The sequence below is a fragment of the Pecten maximus genome, chromosome 16 (genome assembly GCF_902652985.1).
Source record: "Pecten maximus chromosome 16, xPecMax1.1, whole genome shotgun sequence".
In the NCBI taxonomy this organism is placed as follows: Eukaryota; Metazoa; Mollusca; class Bivalvia; order Pectinida; family Pectinidae; genus Pecten; species Pecten maximus.
Window position 1 is genome coordinate 17,733,290 of NC_047030.1, and position 23,499 is coordinate 17,756,788.

Consider the following 23,499-nt stretch of genomic DNA (forward strand, 5'->3'; position numbering starts at 1 on the left):
CATAGGATGTCTCTAGATACACATAGGATGTCTCTAGATACACATAGGATGTCTCTAGATACACATAGGATATCTCTAGATACACATTGGATGTATCTAGATACACATAGGATGTCTCTAGATACACATAGTCTGTCTCTAGATACACATAGGATGTCTCTAGATACACATAGTCTGTCTCTAGATACATATAGGATGTCCCTAGATACACATAGGATGTCTCTAGATACACATAGGATGTCTCTAGATACACATAGGATGTCTCTAGATACACATAGGATGTCTCTAGATACACATAGTCTGTCTCTAGATACATATAGGATGTCCCTAGATACACATAGGATGTCTCTAGATACACATAGAATGTCTCTAGATACACATAGAATGTCTCTAGATACACATAGGATGTCCCTAGATACACATAGGATGTCTCTAGATACACATAGAATGTCTCTAGATACACAAAGGATGTCTCTAGATACACATAGGATGTCTCTAGATACACATAGGATGTCTCTAGATACACATAATCTGTCTCTAGATACACATAGTCTGTCTCTAGATACACATAGGATGTCTCCAGATACACATAGTCTGTCTCTAGATACACATGGGATGTCTCTAGATACACATAGGATGTCTCTAGATACACATAGGATGTCTCTAGATACACATAGGATGTCTCTAGATACACATAGGATGTCTCTAGATACACATAGGATGTCTCTAGATACACATAGGATATCTCTAGATACACATAGGATGTATCTAGATACACATAGTCTGTCTCCAGATACACATAGTCTGTCTCCAGATACACATAGGATGTATCTAGATACACATAGTCTGTCTCCAGATACACATAGGATGTCTCTAGATACACATAGTCTGTCTCTAGATACACATAGGATGTCTCTAGATACACATAGGATGTCTCTAGATACACATGGGATGTCTCTAGATACACATAGTCTGTCTCTAGATACACATAGGATGTCTCTAGATACACATAGGATGTCTCTAGATACACATAGTCTGTCTCTAGATACACATAGTCTGTCTCTAGATACACATGGGATGTCTCTAGATACACATAGGATGTCTCTAGATACACATAGGATGTCTCTAGATACACATAGGATGTCTCTAGATACACATTGTCTGTCTCTAGATACACATAGTCTGTCTCTAGATACACATAGGATGTCTCTAGATACACATAGTCTGTCTCTAGATACACACAGTCTGTCTCTAGGTACATTGTCTGTCTCTAGATACACATAGGATGTCTCTAGATACACATTGGATGACTCTAGATACACATAGGATGTCTCTAGATACACATAGGATGTCTCTAGATACACATAGTCTGTCTCTAGATACACATAGTCTGTCTCTAGATACACATAGTCTGTCTCTAGATACACATAGTCTGTCTCTAGATACACATAGGATGTCTCTAGATACACATGGGATGTCTCTAGATACACATAGGATGTCTCTAGATACACATAGGATGACTCTAGATACACACAGTCTGTCTCTAGATACACATAGTCTGTCTCTAGATACACATAGTCTGTCTCTAGATACACATGGGATGTCTCTAGATACACATAGGATGTCTCTAGATACACATAGGATGACTCTAGATACACACAGTCTGTCTCTAGATACACATAGGATGTCTCTAGGTACATTGTCTGTCTCTAGATGTACACTGGACTGCCATTATCATAGAAACCTTGAAGACCTCAGGTGTTGATTAAATGGAGAGAGCTCTTGCATGCTTGAATTTTTACAAAACCTCTGTTCATTGCTAAATGAATAGTATCGTCTTAAAAGAGACGAGGAATGTTTTCTTCTGGATACAGTAATATTATATACATGGACGTGAATATATTTGGTATGTGTTACCTTTCGGGGGCTACAATGGGCCGCGGTGGCCGAGTAGTTAAGGTGTACCGACACTTTAACACTAGCCCTCCACCACTGGGTTGCGAGTTCGAAACCTACGTGGGGCAGTTGCCAGGTACTGACCGTAGGCCGGTGGTTTTTCTCCCGTTACTCCGGCTTTCCTCCACCTCCAAAACCTGGCACGTCCTTAAATGACACTGGCTGTTAATAGGACGTTAAATAAAAACAAACCAAACCAATCGGGGGCTACATTCACATATAATATGATATTATTACGATAAGTAATACGTATGTTACGCACGTTAAATATGCTTCAGTATTTCTAAATGCACAAATGTTTTCATTCAACGTCTATTTGTTTGTTATGAATGTTTTTCATTTTGAACCATTGGATATTTCCATGTTTGTATAGCAAATATTGAAGCATGTTATTCGATATCCCATCACACCACATCACCCGATAGACAAAAGACAGACAGTTACACATCGATATATGGAGACTGGATTTAACGCATGATATATCTGTACCAATAATATATACTTGTGCCACCATTCACATTTAAATCCTTTCTAAATATTTCAGTACTTTTCCGAGCTGTGCAATCAGTCAGTCAATTTTTATTGGAAAGCACTTTTATGATTCAATGAATTATAGATATAATTGTATTGGATCTACGTTTAGAAATATTGCCTTTTCCTCTACTTCCTTTTACAGTCGAATACATTCAAACGAAATTGTAATGTTGAAACTTTAAATCATTCATGGAAAGAACCAGAAATACTTCTGATAAAGATCATATGTTGTATCATTTATAGAAAAATGGATGACAGATGTATCATTCCATCTATTTCGTACTTAGTGAACTATAGCTAGTCCTATGTTTGTCTTTTGAATGGTTATGATAAAACGCTGAAGTTTGCCTTGGTTAATCCTCGGGGACTCCAAAAAAGGCTTATATGTAAATCCAATTTATAATATACAATGTATATGTCACTGTCGGTATTTAGAAGAGATGTATATGTTTGTCCCCCTTTTTATAATGTATTGCTATAACATGCCTAATTTGAGATATTGCTTCAATAAAAATTATTTTAATGTGATATATTTGTGTAGAAAGTCCTGTATTTCTATCTGTTTGAAGACATAAGTGTAGGTAAAGCTGGTAATTAGTCATTGTGTTTGTAGTTATTTTACTAGGTAGAGATACTGAGAACAGAACGAAGAGAAAAAGAAAAGATAAAAGAATAAAACAACGCAGTGGATATCCCGCCTTTGTTTTATTAACTATAACGATGACATTCTAATCAACGGCGACCGATCACCATTGACCCGGAATTGTTGACACTGTAAAATAAAACAGATACATTAGCACAAAATATAACCGTGGATAGCTAGTTTACATTTCCACCAAGTATCTACTTGCCCGACAACGGGGGCTTGTTGTTACAATGGTAACAATGCTTCCTGTGGCTCGGGGGTGGGGGTTGGGGTATGGGGGGTTATGGTGTATACTGTATTACGGTATAAACCCATCTCCCAATAAGCTATTTGATAAAATGAAAACATGATGGTCTAGTGGAAGTCGTATACCGCCATATAACATCATGGCCACACCCAAGATATATTACAGAAGTCATTACGACTTAAATCTATGTCAACCAGTGATTCCAGTGATTCCAGGACGATGGCTACGTGCCGAGGGGTCGATGGTTCGAGTCCTGGCACCGTCACTGTGTTGCATCCTTGAACACGATACTCCGTCGTGTTTCAGTCGACTCAGTGGTAAATGAGCACTTGGTAGGGAAGTACAAGAAATATCATGTGTAAGCTGTTAGCTCCGAAATGGTAGCTCCACCTGTACGCTTCCCATGGAGTTGAGAAAGACGTTGTCTGATTGGTAAAAGGCCTAATAACCACATACGATAATTTGTGGACCGCTTTGAGACATATATGATACTGTGATGTAGAGGTAAATAAGCATTGTTATTAAAGTTAACATTGACAAGACTAAGATAATGGTTTTTGGGAGAGGAACGGTGTCACGAAATATACAGTTCACCTATGATGGCAATAATTTAGAAATTGTGAAAAATTTTAAATATCTCGGGGTTTGTTTCACTAGAAATGGTTTTACACATTTAAATATCAAACAATTATATGAAAAAGGCCTTAGGGCCATGTATGGCGCTATTTCAAAATGCAGAAATCATAATCTGTCCATCGATTGTAAAATGGATATTTTTGATAAAGCAATCAAACCGATTATACTATATGGCTGTGAGGTTTGGGGGTTTTGTGACACCAAGCTCTTAGAACGTCTACATTTGAAATTCTGTAAAAATATCCTTAGATTAAAAACATCTACACCAAACTTTATGATATATGGAGAATTGGGAAGGTTTCCATTAAGTTTAAATATAAAAGTTCGTATGATTGGATTTTGGGCCAAAATAATGGTCTCAACTCATAATAAATTGAGCAACAAATTTTTCCAAATTTTAAGACATTATAATGCTCAATGGTCTAACTATATTAAAAATATTTTTGAAGAATGTAATTTATTAGATGTTTTTGAAAACCATGAATTTACTAGTATACGCTGCTTAAAAAATACTGTTTTTCATACCCTAAGAAATTTGTTCATATGTAATTGGAAAAATGACGTTTTCAATTCTCCGAAAGGGACCAATTACAGAATTTATAAACATGATTTAAGTTTAGAAAAATATCTACTTGACCTCCCTCCTAAGCTAGCTAATTCCTATTGTAAATTTCGAACTTGTAACATTAAATTACCAATCGAATACGGAAGATGGAATAACATCCCAAGAGAAAATAGAATCTGTAGTCTGTGTAACCTGAATGAAATAGGAGACGAATTCCATTATCTATTTAATTGCAGCGATCATCAAATAGCATTAAACAGAAAAAAATATATATCTAGATACTATTATGAAAGACCAAGTACATTCAAATTTAATACACTTTTTAATTTTGTAGTAGACGATGAATTGAAATCACTTGTGAAATTAATTAAAGAAATAAGTATACGACTCAACAATATTTAAGATAATCTCTTGCTAAACAAATGTATCGATGTATTATATCATATGTCCTGTACAAATTTTGTATGTATATAATTCTCTACACTTTATATGTTTATGGGAATAAAATATTGTCATTGTCATTGTCATTGTCATTGCCATGTTACTCCACCTATATTCAATTGATTTATTCCAAATACAACACAGCACATAGGATAACACAATATTCATATATTATGTATACATATTGCAACTTGAATGACAAGATGGCAGAGGACACAACACAAGCAATATAATTACGACACATAATAATGAATTAACTAATGATAATTTGAAAACTTCTAAACACCGCTATAGTTTTATGTCCAGGTAAAATGTGCAGAGAAGGGCAACAAAACTGATCCCTGGATTTAAAAATATATCGTACCCGGAACGGCTACAACGGTTAAATCTCCCGACGCTACCACAGGCGCTTGCATTGAAAATGTGATTTTCAAAAAAAAAAATTATTTGACAGTGGTATGTGTAATCTGTTAAGTACAATCCCTATTACACAGTACACATACCACTGATATCATTATTTTTTTTAATTCTCATTTTCTATGCAAGCGCCTGTGGACGCTACAGCACCGTAGGACCAGAGGGGATATGCTTAACGTTTTTAAGATAGTAAATAACATATACGATAGTAGAATAACTCAAAACTTTTTTCCAAATGGACAAGATGAGTAGAACCAGAGGTCACGATAAGAAAATATTCAAAAAGCGATGTCGTCTTGATGGGAGGAAACATTTTTTCAGTTACCGAGTTATTGATTTATGGAATAGCTTGCCACAAATTGTTGTCGATGCTGATTCTGTCATAAAATTTGAATTAATGTTAGATGATCATTGGAAAAATAAACGTTATTATTCATGAATGTACAGGAACTAATATAAAGCCATTAATTACATAGGAAATATTTATATTATACTATGTATTGATATTGATATGGATATAGAGGCTACAAGCCTGCGTCCATTATTTATGCTAATAAATGCTAATAAAAATGCCGTTTTCCTTATGCATGCACAATTCACACAATACCCGTCACATGTTTTGTTTCAGGGTTGACTGACCGGACCTCGTATCATAATTACCTAGGTAAGGCCGGTTTTGGTATAATTTAACAGGAACCGGACACAAAATCGGTCCGGTGTTCGGAATTTAGAGGGATCCGTATTAGGAAGTTTTTTAAAATACTATAATAAAGAAGGACCGATTCCGTACAATGGCAATTCGTTGGGTATTTAGAGGTGTTCGGTTTTTAGACTAGGTTCGGTTTTCGGAAGTTGCACTGTATGCGTATATCCCAATCAGATGTAAAGACGACATGGCGATATCGTTGATGGATCTTGCACGATCTAGAACAATTACCTTAAGCATAGACCTTATCAAAACAAAATAAATATACTCACGCTTTTTCACAGATGTAGTTTAAAAGGCCATGACCATGATGGTGGTGGGTGGCAGCATGGCCACATGACTCGTCTGACCATACCAGGTCTCGGTCATTCTCCCACTTCAGAGCTAGACAATTCTTGGAGCTGTTTCCGTCCGGCTCTCCCGTTCCCCATCTTGTGAAAGGACCGACATTGACACCAGTCTCCAACCATCGCCATTGATTCTCAAAGGCCGTGTCAGTCCCACCAATGAAGAATTTATTAAAATGGAAACCTACAAAAACACTAGATATGTAAGCATTGGACTTACTGCTTTCAGTTGGAAGTTATGGGCTGATGAATGCCAACTTGACAAAGGCAAGTTTAATGAAGCCTATAACTTCCAACTGAAAGCAGTTCAATGTTTATATTTACATTTGCAAGCGATTTTTAAAGGCTATATCCAGGAATTTTGCTCCTATGATGAATTAACAAATTATTATCGTCAAAGACGGAACAGAATTTTCAACAGCCATCTTTCGTTATCGCCGACGTGAAAATTATGACGTCACAATAATAATGACGTCATAATAAAGGTTTGGAAGTTATGGACTCGTAACCTTCATGTGAGCTTGGTTAAGTTATATGGTGGGACTTCAATGTAGATGTAAATATAACTAAATGGTTTATATAAAAGACTCGCAAAATAGTACCACCTTCAAAACAGATTAAGACCTATACACAACTGAGATCAAATGAATCAAACTGCACCATACAGCTGTTTCGTCGTTGTAGATGCTAAGGACCTAAAGTGTTGTTGATGCTAGCGCGCTTCATTAAATTTGCCTTTGTCCAGTTGGCATTCATCAGCCCATAACTTCCAAATGAAAGCAGTTCAATGTTTATATTTACATTTGCAAGCGATTTTTAAAGGCTATATCCAGGAATTTTGCTCCTATGATGAATTAACAAATTATTATCGTCAAAGACGGAATAGCCTTTTCAACAGCCATCTTTCGTTATCGCCGACGTGACAATTATGACGTCACTATAATAATGACGTCATAATAAAGACTTGGAAGTTTTGGACTCATAACTTCCAAGTGAGCTTGGTAAAGTTACATAGTGGGGCTGCAGTGTAGATGTAAATATTAACCTATAATAACCTTCGGCTTTAAGTTCATGTACAAAGTAATTCAGAATGAGTCAAAGAAAATGTTAAAATCTTAATGGGAAGGTGCAAAACGCATTAAATGTCTTAATAGATTTGATCATTTCCATTAGTCTTTACAATTTTCAATATTGGATTTCAAAAGAACATCAACTGAATGTTTTATGTTTCGAACCGTGTCATCAAGTACTGTTGATTTGACCTACCTTTAAACGCGTATACGAGGGTGGAGAGGTAGTCGTGTTTTTCTGCGTTGTCATCTGACATCAACCAGCCTCCATGTTCACGGCAGTCATGCTGTCATAACATATAAACAGAGGTATCAAATCCATACTGGTGTAAAAGTAGATTCAGATTCAGATTCTTGTATTTCCTTGTGTTACAAGACACATTGGAGAGTAGACATATACATATACAATAATACAATAGTACAGATAGTGATTGACAATCATACCATTATATCAATCAACAATATATATATCTTTATATAGAAGAACACATTACATGGTATATCATTAAATAATAGCACAATGCATTACAGTTACTTAAATGATGTCATTCATATTAAATGATAATCACAGTGTTTATGCACTGATATTTTAACATTCATTACATTGACCTCTAAATTTTCAGGATTTTTAAAAGAAATTTTTCATACAAATCCTCGATGTAAGCCCCAGGATAAAATCTATATGAACGCTGACATATTTATTAAGTATAGATAATATTCATATACATTTATCATAAATGCATAATAAAGTAATACAGTATATAATATGTTTCATTGATAATACAAGCATGATGTACTAGTACTATAGAAACGGTAAATAGTGCCAATCCCTACTTTAATTATATACATATACGATTTTACATATTAGATTTATAAGAACCACTGATTTGTAGACAGGAAGTACACTGATATATACCTTTTATCCTATAATTATACAATCTCAACAATTCGGCATGATATAAAATTTAAATGAAAGTACAGCTCTTATATATTTGTATCAACCTATCTTAAGGCAAAATTATATATAATTATTTCGGCGCTTAAAACACAAAGATATATATTTCCTTAACTTATTTAATTCTCCAATATTCCGGGTATTTAACAGAAGGATCAACTTAAAAACACATGGGACGTCTGTAATAATATGGCTTAATGTACTTTTGCCTTAAATCAGTATAACAGTTGCTCCTTAGAAGAAAATGAAATGCATCCTCAATATCATTAGAATTGCATGCTTCACATATCCTATGATCTCTAGGACGGTTTCTATACCGTCCTTGTTCAATATTTAAATTGTGTTAACTTAGTCTAATACGTGCTATATTCTTTTTGTAAGAACTACTAATAGGTTTAGTTAAATATAATTGTAGTGTAAAATTATCAATAAGATGTCGGTATAGAAAACCCTTTGGAATTGCTTGCATGTTTGATAAAAGTTCTTGACGATAAACGTCGTAAAATCTATTTTCAATAATTTTATAAGCCTTCCTATCATTGCATGTTATATCGTTCCAAAGATAAGATAATCCTAATTTATCTAATTCTGCTCTTATGTTTAAAATCCAACTGTCATTTGATCTGATCCTTTCCTCATAGCAATTTCTTAAAATACAATTATCTGAATTTCGCAGTTTCAACCAGTACATAATTATGCGAAGTTTTCTGTATGTTGACAATGGTAATCTTCCGAGTTCACAATATACTAAATTATTACGTGTACTTTTTTTTCACACCAAGTACATTTTTACAAAAAATAATGTGTATCTTTTCAATATCTAAGGCTTTGTGGAAACCCCATACCTCGGCATTGTAACTAAGTATGCTATTTACATATGTGTCAAACACAGAACATTGTGTATTAATGGTAGAATCATGATTTTTGAACTTATTATATATAGCGTAATGTGCTTTATTGCCCTGTTCAGCCACATGCTTTTGGGTAACATAAAAGTTTACCATTATAATTGAAAAGCATCCCTAAATAATTAAATTGGTCTACAATTTGTAGTTCAGTTTCATTGTAAAACCACTTTTCGTTATTTTTAATATTCCCGCCGTTTCTAAAGACCATTATTTTCGTCTTGTCTGTGTTCAAATTAAGACTATATTTATTGTTATAAGATTTGAGAGCATCTATGACCTGTTGCAAATTCTCTGGAGAGTCAGCAAATAACACTGTATCATCAGCATACATAAGAAGAAAAATACTGATTAAGTAAAGTTCAATTGATGGACAACATTCACTAATGAAATGCATTTCACAGTCATTTACAAATAATGAGTACAAAATCGGGGAGAGGATTTCGCCTTGAAAGAGACCGATTGTGTTGGAGAAGAAATCAGAGTAATAACCGTTATGTTTCACACAAGATTTAACTGAATAATATAATGATTGAATGACTCGTAACATTTTCCCCCTCACACCCTGTTTTATTAGTTTACTCCATAACTGAGACCTTTCAATAAGATCAAATGCTTTCTTGTAATCGACAAAGCAGCAGTATAACCTTCCGCCCTTTTTATTTAAATACTTGTTAATAAGTGTTTGAAGTACGGATATTGCATCGACGGTAGAATGATTAGCTCTTAAGCCAAATTGTGCATCTGTTATGATATTATTCTCATTACTCCACTTGACTAAACGCTCATTCAGTATGGATGTAAACAACTTACCCATACAACTAACAAGAGTAATACCTCTGTAGTTATTTGTATTATCAGCATCACCTTTCTTAAAAACAGGTGTAATAGCACCAGTAGACCAAGCATCTGGAAATATCCCCGATTGAAAAATAGAGTTAAAAATTTAATCAAAAATGGAGACAGTATATCTTACAATCAATAAAAAGTTCATTAAGTACTTAATCCTCGCCACAACTTTTGTTTCTTTTCAATTTACGTATAGCCAATAATAGTTTGTGCTCGGTGATATCTCTGATATTCTCTTTTAATTATTACCTCATATCTTTTATAATCTGTCTTTTTCTGTATAAGTGTTCGATAATTAATCTCACTTTTCTGAACATTAAAGTTATGCAAAACGTTTCTGTATTCTCTGTATTTCTGCTTACACTGAGTATTGAACCAAGGTTTATCATCTTTCAATTTTGATTTCTTCCTTTGACATAAATTAGTTTCATGTGATTTACAATTAAAAACGTCACACATTGGTAAACAAATATTACATAAAAAGGAACAAACTTTGTCGATACATCTTTCAATATCTAATTCATTGATCAAGTGAGTTCCAATTATATCATTTAATGAGTCGATGTTTTGTGAAAGATTCTGTCTGATTACATTCACATTTTCACATACACAACTAACATGAAGATGATCTTCCACTGGCCTTACTTCAGGATCTTGTTCTATTATTAACGTGAAGGATATGGGTGAATGATCAGAAACTGTTTCAAATTTTCCAGATTTAAACTCTACTGTATTTTGAAAGTTATGTTTTTCTACTAAAAGGTAGTCAATAAGGCTGGTGCCATTAGCACTACAAACAGTAACACTTCCATCAGGATCACCAGGATGGCGTCCATTCATCATTCTAAAGCCAGTGTTCTTACAGAATGACAATAATTTTCTACCAAAAGAGTTAACTGTTTTATCCATATTGTTACGTACAGTTATATCATGTATATCATCAAAACGATAGTCAACAGATTCGCTAATATTTATAGGTAACTCATCATTTTCTATCAAATCAAGTTTACCACCAGTTCTCGCATTCAGATCTCCGGTTATATAAATTTTGCCACAATCTCTATATCTAGCTGATGCATCCTGTAAGTTTTGAAACAAACCAATGTCTTCAACATTCTCATAGAACACACTGTTTTCCGGAGGAAAATAACAAAAAACTATATAACTATCGATCATATTTTCAGCGATCTTAATCCATATAATGCTATCATGTATATTTTCAACCACAGATATTCTATTTTTAAAACAAGGGTTGTACAATATTACTATACCTCCACCAATACCACTTTTCCTTGGGTAGACCAATTTGGAATAACCATCAAATTCAAAATCGTCTTTATCCGATATCCAACATTCGGATAAACAAATGAGATCATAGTTGACGAGAACATCTAAAAAGTCACCATTACATAATTTACTAAGGAGACCTTTTCCTATGTTCCAAGATATGACCTGAAGCGATTGACGATTAAGGCATGTTGGTACGTCACCCTCCGCGAGTCCCTATTTGCGTGTGGTAGTTCCGGTAGAACTTCCGGTAGCCCTTCCGGTGTTGCTTGCAGCTGCACCATGCCTACCGCTATCACCGACTGTCTCTGGCTCGTAAGGCTTACCGTTGACATAGAGCGTATCCCTTACAAGTCTAACCGTAGCTCTTTACTCAGATTCCTTGATATGTTTCATCACTGGGTATAATTTTTTACGTCGCTCTTCGACCTCAGGAGGAAATTGTTCGTGTATTCCATACCGTGTTCCTTTAAGCTTATATGAACTTCGTTTGACTCGCTGGGGATCTTGATAAAAGATGAACCTCGCGACAATAGGCCTGTTTCTACCACTTATATGTCTACCAAATCTATGGACATTTCCAAACTCAATTCTGTCATGAATGTTGAGTTCATTGGAAAGAAAGTCCCGTAGCTTGTTCTCCGTTAACTCCTCTCTTGACTCCCCACAAAGCCCAGTAAACACCAAATTATTCTTCATGGAGCGACACTGAAGATCGGTTACGGTTTCGGACAGTAGAGAATATAAGGTCACCTTAAAGGGAACAACCAACCAATTGAAAAAATAGATTTTTGAAACAGCCCCTGTGTATAGAAAGTTGAGCCTGGGATAAAATGTCTGGCATCCACTAATTGGCCAGTATGTTATGAAGTAACAAAATAGACATGTAGCCTGATAGATAAATATTCATAAGAAATGTTTTCCCCCAAAAGTTCAGGTAATAATAATCAACAGGTAAACATTTAAGATTTTTTTTAGAATTTTTATAGCGAAATTCATCCATTTTTAAAATGGCTACCCTGGAAAAAAATTGAGCTGAAGGACCCAACATTTTTTTAATTTTTTTTTTATTACGTGTTATAAGACCCGACACGTTTGTTATAAGCCATAATTGCCATACTGAATTCAAGAATTCTAATGATATACTCTAAAACGTTAGGACTAAAGTCTATGGAAAAACAATTGGTTGGTTGGTCTCTACTAGCTCAGACTAGAGGGTATTTCCCTTTAGTCTAGTGGTAGGATGTTTGCCTTGAGAGCGAAAGGTCGCTAGTTAGAAGCCCGGCACAGGCAGGGTATTTTTCATTACTCCGTCCGATTATTCTGGTAATCTCCCCTCGCACAGGGAAATCTGAAAAATAATATCTTGAGATATGCCGTAATCTCACGTTTTTCTTCGGTATTATAACTGATACACGATGGGGTTTCATAGATGTAATGCTTAATTTAGGTAAACATGTAGTAAACAAGAATAACATTGTTGAACTATTATTAATACATATAGTTGTTAATCATGTTATTGCCAGGTAGAGACAACAAGCTAGTTAAATGCCACGTGAATAATACATTATAGCTGTGCTTTAATTGTTTGTACTTGAATGCCTAGCTATGCTATTGTTCTTTGTATTTGAATGTCTAGCTATGCTATATTTTTGTACTTGAATGCCTACCTATCCATTGTTCTTTTTATTTTGATGCCTACCTATGTTATTGTTTTTTTTGTATTTGAATGCCTAGCTATGCTATTGTTCTTAATATTTGAATGCCTAGCAATGCTATTGCTTTTTGTATTTGAATACCTAGCTATACTATTGTTCTTTGAATTTGAATTTGTAGCTATACTATTGTTCTTTGTATTTGAATACCTAGTTATGTTATAAATTGTGGATATGTTCTTTTCATGGCATCAATGACGTAATTAATTAAAACGCTTGATATGTAAGAGCATACCTCAGCAGAGAGCCACGTCTTGGTCGAATGACTGAACCACAGACAGTTCTCTTTAAACTGTGTCCAGCCCGGATCACAGGCAGGGGACGCCAGGCACAATCCTTATATTGGAAGTATAAAAATATAAAATATAACAGGTTTGTTGCATGATTATAAAATGTCAGTAAATAATATATTATCCTTACCCTTCCGAATGACTTGGTCTTATGTTGTTTGTTTAATCGGCTTCATGAGAATCTATATTTTGTCCTTATTTTGACCTTGTTTTATCGATTTCGAGCTACCAATAAGTTTTTGTTTCAGCTAGGACGATGAAATTGGTGTGTAAAACAATAATCTACAATGAATATAAATTGTCATTTTATGACTATAACCGATACTCTATAATGAAAACAAATGCCATTGTATTACATTCTACCATGTTTGCTATGCAACGCAAGTTTTGATTGGTTTAAAACCATGTATTATTTTCCAATAACCCACGCTCGTGCCAATAAGACACGGTCGGGAGTCACGGCTGTAACAATTTTATATATCTAATATTCACCCGTTTAACAAAAGGTTACTATAGCTGAGTGGGCTAATGGGTTAGTCTTTCAATAAATTTTTATCACGACGCGAGTTCGAATCCTACCAAGCGCCCCCCCCCCCCCCCCCCCCCCCCCCCTTTTTTTTTTTTTTTTTTATCCTTTTTTTTTAATTTTCAAAATCATTGCCATATAATAGATTATCTTGATCGTAGTACTGTATTGCCTGTATATTTCATCAACAAATTATGCAATACTCAAGAAATAAATTACAAGGTTTTCTCGGGGTTTCTTTGTTTTTCTATTAGAAAGAGGTCGATCTCAGAACTAAACAGTACATGGTAGAATAGAAATAATCAACTTTGACTCGTGTATTGTTGCAGGATATACAACTCGGACTCGGATATTTTGCAATTTTAATTAATAACTCAGGCCTGCGGCCTTCGTTATTAATTCAATTGCAAAATATCCTCGTCCTCGTTGTATATCCTGCAATAATACACGAATCATCGTTAATTATTTCTTAAATAACCAATACTATGTTATGGATGTATATTGTCATGTTATGACTATAACCGATACTCTATAATGAATACAATTGCCATTGTATTACAATAACCAATACTATATTATAAATGTTTATTGTCATTGTATGACTATAACCAATACTCTATAATGAATATAAAGTGTCTTTTTGTGATTATAAACAAGTACATGGACTCTGTAATCAGTATAGATTGTCATGGCTTGTATGTAATAATCTTTTACTTAAGATTAAGCTTGAATTATTTTTTCAAATTAAATCACACAAATCAAACAAAAATTGTGTTACATAACATCATATGATGAATTAATTGATAAAATACCCAGCTAGTTAGGCAGAATATTAAATATTTGATGATTTTTTTCATTTTGATACGAACCATGCTTTACTTGGATATATACAAATTATCAGTTAACGTTATATTGTAAGAATGTTTATTAATTATCAATTAATAATACAAAGTAAGAATATTGATTGATTATCAATTAACGTTATATAATAAGAATATCAATTAATTATAAATTAAAGCTATATAGTTAGAATGTTAATTAATTATCAATTAAAGTTATACAGTTAGAATGTTAATTAATTATCAATTAAAGTTATTTAGTAAGAAAGTTAATTAACTATCCATTAAAGGTATATAATAAGAATATCAATGAATGATCAATTAATGTAATAAAACAAGAATAGTAATAAATTATCAACAAAGTTTATATGGTAAGTATATTGATTAATTAATAGATAATTTTTTATAGTAATTACCACATAACAGTAGAACAATGAAGGTTCGCATGATTTCTCCTCCGTCTAATGTGTCCAGTGTCCAACAACTGGCGTAGTTCCCATGTCGTCCCCGCCATTATGTGTGTATATTTGTCTGGACGAAATGTCCATAAAAGATAACCAAATGTTTGAGGCATGTCTTGTCTTATCTCACAACATGTTAAAATGTCTGGTGCAAAATGTGGGCTGGACTAAGATTCTATACAAATGGTAGTTCTCATGCACTAGAGGTCAACACTTATCAGTGACCCAATACTGTATAACGTGAAGACATGGTATCACGATTTTACCTATATCGGACGTATTGGTACATCTACATGTGTTCATGTCTTGTCCTGGAGTGTTTTGTTAAATATCCATATTTGTATCTAAAATAGCATGTTTCAAAGGATTTACAAGATATACACAAGCAAATATTGGGCATATGATCTAAGATATATCCTCACAATAACATCGTTTGTTTTAAAGTCATATGATCTAAGATATATTCTCACAAAAATATCCTCTGTTTTAAATTCATATGATCTAAGATATATCCTCACAATAACATCGTCTGTTTTAAAGTCATATGATCTCAGATATATATCCTCACAATAACAACGTTTGTTCGAGTTGATATAACTATATGACGTGTAAAGGAAGTCGTCTTAAACTTTCCTTTACCATCAAGTAGAGGAGAAATGGGATTTATTTATATGTTGAAAAATGGTAAGAGACTTGAGTGGGCGGGAAAAACAATCAACGTTTCTTTAATTGCTATCACATCACCTCCTTTACCCTCTTCGTGCCCGCTGGAAGACGTAAGGCCCCACCAGTCTCCCTAATACAATGTCCCCACCAGTCTCCCTAATACACTGTCCCCACCTGTCTCCCTGATACACTGTCCCCACCTGTCTCCCTGATACACTACTCCCACCTGTCTCCCTGATACACTGTCCCCACCTGTCTCCCTGATACACTGTCCCCACCTGTCTCCCTGATACACTACTCCCACCTGTCTCCCTGATACACTGTCCCCACCTGTCTCCCTGATACACTGTCCCCACCTGTCTCCCTGATACAATGTCCCACCCTGTCTCCCTGATACACTGTCCCCACCAGTCTCCCTAATACAATGTCCCCACAGTCTCCCTGATACACTGTCCCCGCCTGTCTCCCTAATACACTGTCCCACCCTGTCTCCCTGATACACTGTCCCCACCAGTCTCCCTGATACACTGTCCCCACCTGTCTCCCTGATACACTGTCATCGCCTGTCTCCCTAATACACTGTCCCACCCTGTCTCCCTGATACACTGTCCCCACCAGTCTCCCTAATACACTGTCCCACCCTGTCTCCCTGATACACTGTCCCCACCAGTCTCCCTAATACAATGTCCCCACAAGTCTCCCTGATACACTGTCCAACTCTGTCTCCCTGATACACTGCCCCCACCTGTCTCCCTAATACACTGCCCCCACCTGTCTCCCTGATACACTGTCCCCACCTGTCTCCCTGATACACTGCCCCCACCAGTCTCCCTGATACACTGTCCCACCCTGTCTCCCTGATACACTGTCCCCACCTGTTTCCCTGATACACTGCCCCCACCTGTCTCCCTGATACACTGTCCCCACCTGTCTCCCTGATACAATGTCCCACTCTGTCTCCCTGATACACTACCCCACCTGTCTCCCTGATACACTGTCCCACCCTATCTCCCTGATACACTGTCCCCATCTGTCTCCCTGATACACTGTCCCACTCTGTCTCCCTGATACACTGTCCCCACCTGTCTCCCTGATACACTGTCCCACCCTGTCTCCTTGATACACTACCCCACCTGTCTCCTGTATACAGTCCCCACAGTCTCCCTGATACACTGTCCCACCCAGTCTCCCTAATACACTGCCCCCACCTGTCTCCCTGATACAATGTCCCCACCTGTCTCCCTGATACACTGTCCCCACCCGTCTCCCTGATACACTGCCCCACCTGTCTCCCTGATACACTGCCCCCACCTGTCTCCCTGATACACTGTCCCACCTGTCTCACTGATACACTGTCCCACCTGTCTCCCTGATACAATGTCCCCACCTGACTCCCTGATACACTGTCCCCACCTGTCTCCCTGATACACTGTCCCCACCTGTCTCCCTGATACACTGTCCCAACCTGTCTCCCTGATACACTACCCCACCTGTCTCCCTGATACATTGTCCCACCCTGTCTCCCTAATACAATGTCCCACCTGTCTCCCTGATACACTGCCCCACCAGTCTCCCTGATACACTGTCCCCACCTGTCTCCCTGATACAATGTCCCCACCAGTCTCTCTGATACACTGTCCCCACCAGTCTCCCTGATACACTGTCCCCACCAGTCTCCCTGATACACTGTCCCACCCTGTCTCCCTAATACAATGTCCCACATGTCTCCCTGATACACTGTCCCCACAGTCTCCCTGATACACTGTCCCCACCTGTCTCCCTGATACACTGTCCCCACAGTCTCCCTATTACACTGTCCCCACCTGTCTCCCTGATACACTGCCCCCACTCTGTCTCCCTGATACACTGTCCCCACAGTCTCCCTGATACACTGCCCCCACTCTGTCTCCCTGATACACTGCCCCCACTCTGTCTCCCTGATACACTGTCCCCACAGTCTCCCTGATACAATGTCCCACATGTCTCCCTGATACACTGCCCCCACTCTGTCTCCCTGATACACTGCCCCCACTCTGTCTCCCTGATACACTGTCCCCACAGTCTCCCTGATACAATGTCCCGCATGTCTCCCTGATACACTGCCCCCACTCTGTCTCCCTGATACACTGCCCCCACTCTGTCTCCCTGATACAATGTCCCACATGTCTCCCTGATACACTGTCCCCACCAGTCTCCCTGATACACTGTCCCCACTCTGTCTCCCTGATACACTGTCCCCACAGTCTCCCTGATACAATGTCCCACCCTGTCTCCCTGATACACTGTCCCCACAGTCTCCCTGATACAATGTCCCACCCTGTCTCCCTGATACACTGTCCCCACCTGTCCCCCTGATACAATTTCCCCACCAGTCTCTCTGATACACTGTCCCCACCAGTCTCCCTGATACACTGTCCCCACCAGTCTCCCTGATACACTGTCCCACCCTGTCTCCCTAATACAATGTCCCACATGTCTCCCTGATACACTGTCCCCACAGTCTCCCTGATACACTGTCCCCACCTGTCTCCCTGATACACTGTCCCCACAGTCTCCCTATTACACTGTCCCCACCTGTCTCCCTGATACACTGCCCCCACTCTGTCTCCCTGATACACTGTCCCCACAGTCTCCCTGATACACTGCCCCCACTCTGTCTCCCTGATACACTGCCCCCACTCTGTCTCCCTGATACACTGTCCCCACAGTCTCCCTGATACAATGTCCCACATGTCTCCCTGATACACTACCCCCACTCTGTCTCCCTGATACACTGCCCCCACTCTGTCTCCCTGATACACTGTCCCCACAGTCTCCCTGATACAATGTCCCACATGTCTCCCTGATACACTGCCCCCACTCTGTCTCCCTGATACACTGCCCCCACTCTGTCTCCCTGATGCAATGTCCCACATGTCTCCCTGATACACTGTCCCCACCAGTCTCCCTGATACACTGTCCCCACTCTGTCTCCCTGATACACTGTCCCCACAGTCTCCCTGATACAATGTCCCACCCTGTCTCCCTGATACACTGTCCCCACAGTCTCCCTGATACAATGTCCCACCCTGTCTCCCTGATACACTGCCCCCACCTGTCTCCCTAATACACTGCACAATCTGATTCTATCTCTGGCTTCTGCCCTTTCTGATGCTCAACTACTTCATCTCAAATTTGACCGCGCATGCTCAGTTTACCTCCTCCGTATTGTTTTTGCTGGCCTACTTATCTCGTTCCTTCAGGATGCCATTTCAGTGCGGTGGTACATTTCCTGTGTGATATTGCTTCGCTGAACCTCGATGTTCCTGTTTTATGTCGAAGTTCTTCATTAGATATCTTATCTGGTCCTCTTATTCTCAACAGTTGTCGTAAGCATCTTTTCTAGAAGGTGTCAAACTTCTTTTTGTTTCTTTCTGTGTGTTGTTTTCCATGTTTCGATACCATATGTAAGGACCGACAAGACCAAGCTGTTGTACAATTTGCTTTTTCTTTGGGCGGAAAATATAGGGACATCATACAGATTTTTCTTATCCTGCTGCATTCATTTTTTTAGTTACTTTGATGAGATAAAACAAAACTATGGGAGTTTTGTTTACTATAAATTCATTTATTCAATTTGACAGTAGTTTCCTAGAAAACTGGACATGAATATCATAGATTCTTTGATGTGAAATCATTACAGACACATGTTAATGATGAATAATTATGAAATCGAGCTGTATTTAAGTGTAATATATAATTAATATATCTATTAATCTTCCCATCCATTATACGTTCAGGGATAACATGATCTTATAAATTTACGAGAACACCACAGACAGACACGCGATATGCTTGCCATTTAGTAAAATTGAAGGTCAGAACAGACCCTTCTTGGCCTTTTCTGATGCCTACATTGCAGCATAAAAAGACGAAAAATATCATAAACCCGAAAATTCAGCTTAAATGTTAAATTCTTAATCGTGATTTATTAAAGAAAATCATAGAAAGATCCCAGAACATGAACGAAATGAGTAAACACTACTACACTTTTGTAAATTTTTGCAGGGAAATCTTCTGGAAATAAAAGTGAAGCCGAACATGTCACACCATCACATCAAGGCGTCCTGTCTATACCACACAAGATTACTCATACACAACTTTGCACTGTTACGCTTATTTTGAATGGAATGAAGTCTTTTGTAGGAAATCAATTCTGTAGGATTTTTTTTTAAATAAACTGAAGGTTTCTGCAGTTATTCATTTTTGGAAACCAGTCATTTGAAGAACATAAATCAAAATTGAATAGGTATCATAATCGAGTCCCATGCCGGTCGCTATGAAAAATAAATATTTGTTAATATGTGCCCTGGTTTGATCAATTTTGATTTGGAAATATGGTTTCGTTATTATGTCGGTAATCCAAGTTTCCTCCTATAGTAACAACATTTTAAGCCCTTAGCATGACTGACGAGTCCTAGAGGGACCAAACAGCTGTATGATGTCCCTATCATCACAGACGAGTCCTAGAGGGACCAAACAGCTGTATGATGTCCCTATCATCACAGACGAGTCCTAGAGGGACCAAACAGCTGTATGATGCCCCTATCATCACTGACGAGTCCTAGAGGGACCAAACAGCTGTATGATGTCCCTAACATCACTGACGAGTCCTAGAAGGACAAAACAGCTGTATGATGTCTCTATCATCACTGACGAGTTCTAGAGGGACCAAACAGCTGTATGATGTCCTTATCATCACTGACGAGTTCTAGAGGGACCAAACAGCTGTATGATGCCCCTAACAACACTGACGAGTCCTAGAGGGACCAAACAGCTGTATGATGTCCTTATCATCACTGACGAGTCCTAGAAGGAGACTGGTGTATGACGTCCCTATCATCACTGACGAGTCCTAGGTGTCCAGGTAAACTGTTCTGATATCGTCGGTGTCCAGGTAAACTGTTCTGATATCGTCGGTGTCCAGGTAAACTGTTCTGATATCGTCGGTGTCCAGGTAAACTGTTCTGATATCGTCTGTATTGAGGTAAACTGTTTGGTTCCGCGTCTGTATTGAGGTAAACTGTTTGGTTCCGCGTCTGTATTGAGGTAAACTGTTTGGTTTCGCGTCTGTATTGAGGTAAACTGTTTGGTTCCGCGTCTGTATTGAGGTAAACTGTTTGGTTCCGCGTCTGTATTGAGGTAAACTGTTTGGTTTCACGTCTGTATTGAGGTAAACTGTTTGGTTCCGCGTCTGTATTGAGGTAAACTGTTTGGTTCCGCGTCTGTATTGAGGTAAACTGTTTGGTTCCGCGTCTGTATTGAGGTAAACTGTTTGGTTTCGCGTCTTTATTGAGGTAAACTGTTTGGTTTCGCGTCTGTATTGAGGTAAACTGTTTGGTTCCGCGTCTGTATTGAGGTAAACTGTTTGGTTTCGTGTCTGTATTGAGGTAAACTGTTTGGTTTCGTGTCTGTATTGAGGTAAACTGTTTGGTTTCGTGTCTTTATTGAGGTAAACTGTTTGGTTTCGCGTCTGTATTGAGGTAAACTGTTTGGTTCCGCGTCTGTATTGAGGTAAACTGTTTGGTTTCGTGTCTGTATTGAGGTAAACTGTTTGGTTTCGCGTCTGTATTGAGGTAAACTGTTTGGTTTCGTGTCTGTATTGAGGTAAACTGTTTGGTTTCGTGTCTGTATTGAGGTAAACTGTTTGGTTCCGCGTCTGTATTGAGGTAAACTGTTTGGTTCCGTGTCTGTATTGAGGTAAACTGTTTGGTTTCGCGTCTGTATTGAGGTAAACTGTTTGGTTTCGCGTCTGTATTGAGGTAAACTGTTTGGTTTCGCGTCTGTATTGAGGTAAACTGTTTGGTTCCGTGTCTGTATTGAGGTAAACTGTTTGGTTCCGTGTCTGTATTGAGGTAAACTGTTTGGTTTCGCGTCTGTATTGAGGTAAACTGTTTGGTTTCGTGTCTGTATTGAGGTAAACTGTTTGGTTTCGTGTCTGTATTGAGGTAAACTGTTTGGTTTCGCGTCTGTATTGAGGTAAACTGTTTGGTTCCGCGTCTGTATTGAGGTAAACTGTTTGGTTTCGCGTCTGTATTGAGGTAAACTGTTTGGTTCCGCGTCTGTATTGAGGTAAACTGTTTGGTTTCGTGTCTGTATTGAGGTAAACTGTTTGGTTTCACGTCTGTGTTGAGGTAAACTGTTTGGTTCCGCGTCTGTATTGAGGTAAACTGTTTGGTTTCGCGTCTGTATTGAGGTAAACTGTTTGGTTTCGCGTCTGTATTGAGGTAAACTGTTTGGTTCCGCGTCTGTATTGAGGTAAACTGTTTGGTTCCGCGTCTGTATTGAGGTAAACTGTTTGGTTCCGCGTCTGTATTGAGGTAAACTGTTTGGTTCCGCGTCTGTATTGAGGTAAACTGTTTGGTTCCGCGTCTGTATTGAGGTAAACTGTTTGGTTCCGCGTCTGTATTGAGGTAAACTGTTTGGTTTCACGTCTGTATTGAGGTAAACTGTTTGGTTTCGTGTCGGTATTGAGGTAAACTGTTTGGTTCCGCGTCTGTATTGAGGTAAACTGTTTGGTTTCACGTCTGTATTGAGGTAAACTGTTTGGTTCCGTGTCTGTATTGAGGTAAACTGTTTGGTTCCGTGTCTGTATTGAGGTAAACTGTTTGGTTCCGCGTCTGTATTGAGGTAAACTGTTTGGTTTCCGTGTCTGTATTGAGGTAAACTGATGGTTCCGTGTCTGTATTGAGGTAAACTGTTTGGTTCCGTGTCTGTATTGAGGTAAACTGTTTGGTTCCGCGTCTGTATTGAGGTAAACTGTTTGGTTCCGCGTCTGTATTGAGGTAAACTGTTTGGTTCCGCGTCTGTATTGAGGTAAACTGTTTGGTTTCACGTCTGTATTGAGGTAAACTGTTTGGTTCCGCGTCTGTATTGAGGTAAACTGTTTGGTTTCGCGTCTGTATTGAGGTAAACTGTTTGGTTTCGCGTCGGTATTTAGGTAAACTGTTTGGTTTCACGTCTGTATTGAGGTAAACTGTTTGGTTCCGCGTCTGTATTGAGGTAAACTGTTTGGTTTCGCGTCTGTATTGAGGTAAACTGTTTGGTTTCGTGTCTGTATTGAGGTAAACTGTTTGGTTCCGCGTCTGTATTGAGGTAAACTGTTTGGTTCCGCGTCTGTATTGAGGTAAACTGTTTGGTTTCGCGTCTGTATTGAGGTAAGCTGTTTGGTTTCGTGTCTGTATTGAGGTAAACTGTTTGGTTTCGCGTCTGTATTGAGGTAAACTGTTTGGTTTCGCGTCTGTATTGAGGTAAACTGTTTGGTTTCGCGTCTGTATTGAGGTAAACTGTTTGGTTCCGTGTCTGTATTGAGGTAAACTGTTTGGTTCCGCGTCTGTATTGAGGTAAACTGTTTGGTTTCACGTCTGTATTGAGGTAAACTGTTTGGTTTCGCGTCTGTATT

At 38.1% G+C, this 23,499-nt stretch overlaps 1 protein-coding gene across 2 annotated transcripts; it reads right to left on the bottom strand.

Moving 5' to 3' along the window:
* Window positions 1-3,176: 3,176 nt before the first annotated feature.
* Window positions 3,177-15,479, bottom strand: LOC117345243 (perlucin-like protein). 2 transcript variants are annotated; one of them, XM_033908277.1, is made up of 5 exons: window positions 15,348-15,479; window positions 13,512-13,612; window positions 7,762-7,852; window positions 6,421-6,679; window positions 3,177-3,262 (listed from the first exon to the last, which is right to left on the bottom strand). In XM_033908277.1, the coding sequence occupies exons 1-5, from the start codon at window positions 15,376-15,378 to the stop codon at window positions 3,223-3,225; spliced, it is 522 nt and encodes a 173-aa protein (XP_033764168.1). In that variant the 5' UTR covers window positions 15,379-15,479; the 3' UTR covers window positions 3,177-3,222. The 2 variants fall into 2 exon arrangements, with proteins under 2 accessions (XP_033764168.1, XP_033764169.1); XM_033908278.1 differs by lacking the exons at window positions 13,512-13,612; window positions 15,348-15,479 and adding an exon at window positions 10,239-10,355.
* Window positions 15,480-23,499: the final 8,020 nt, after the last annotated feature.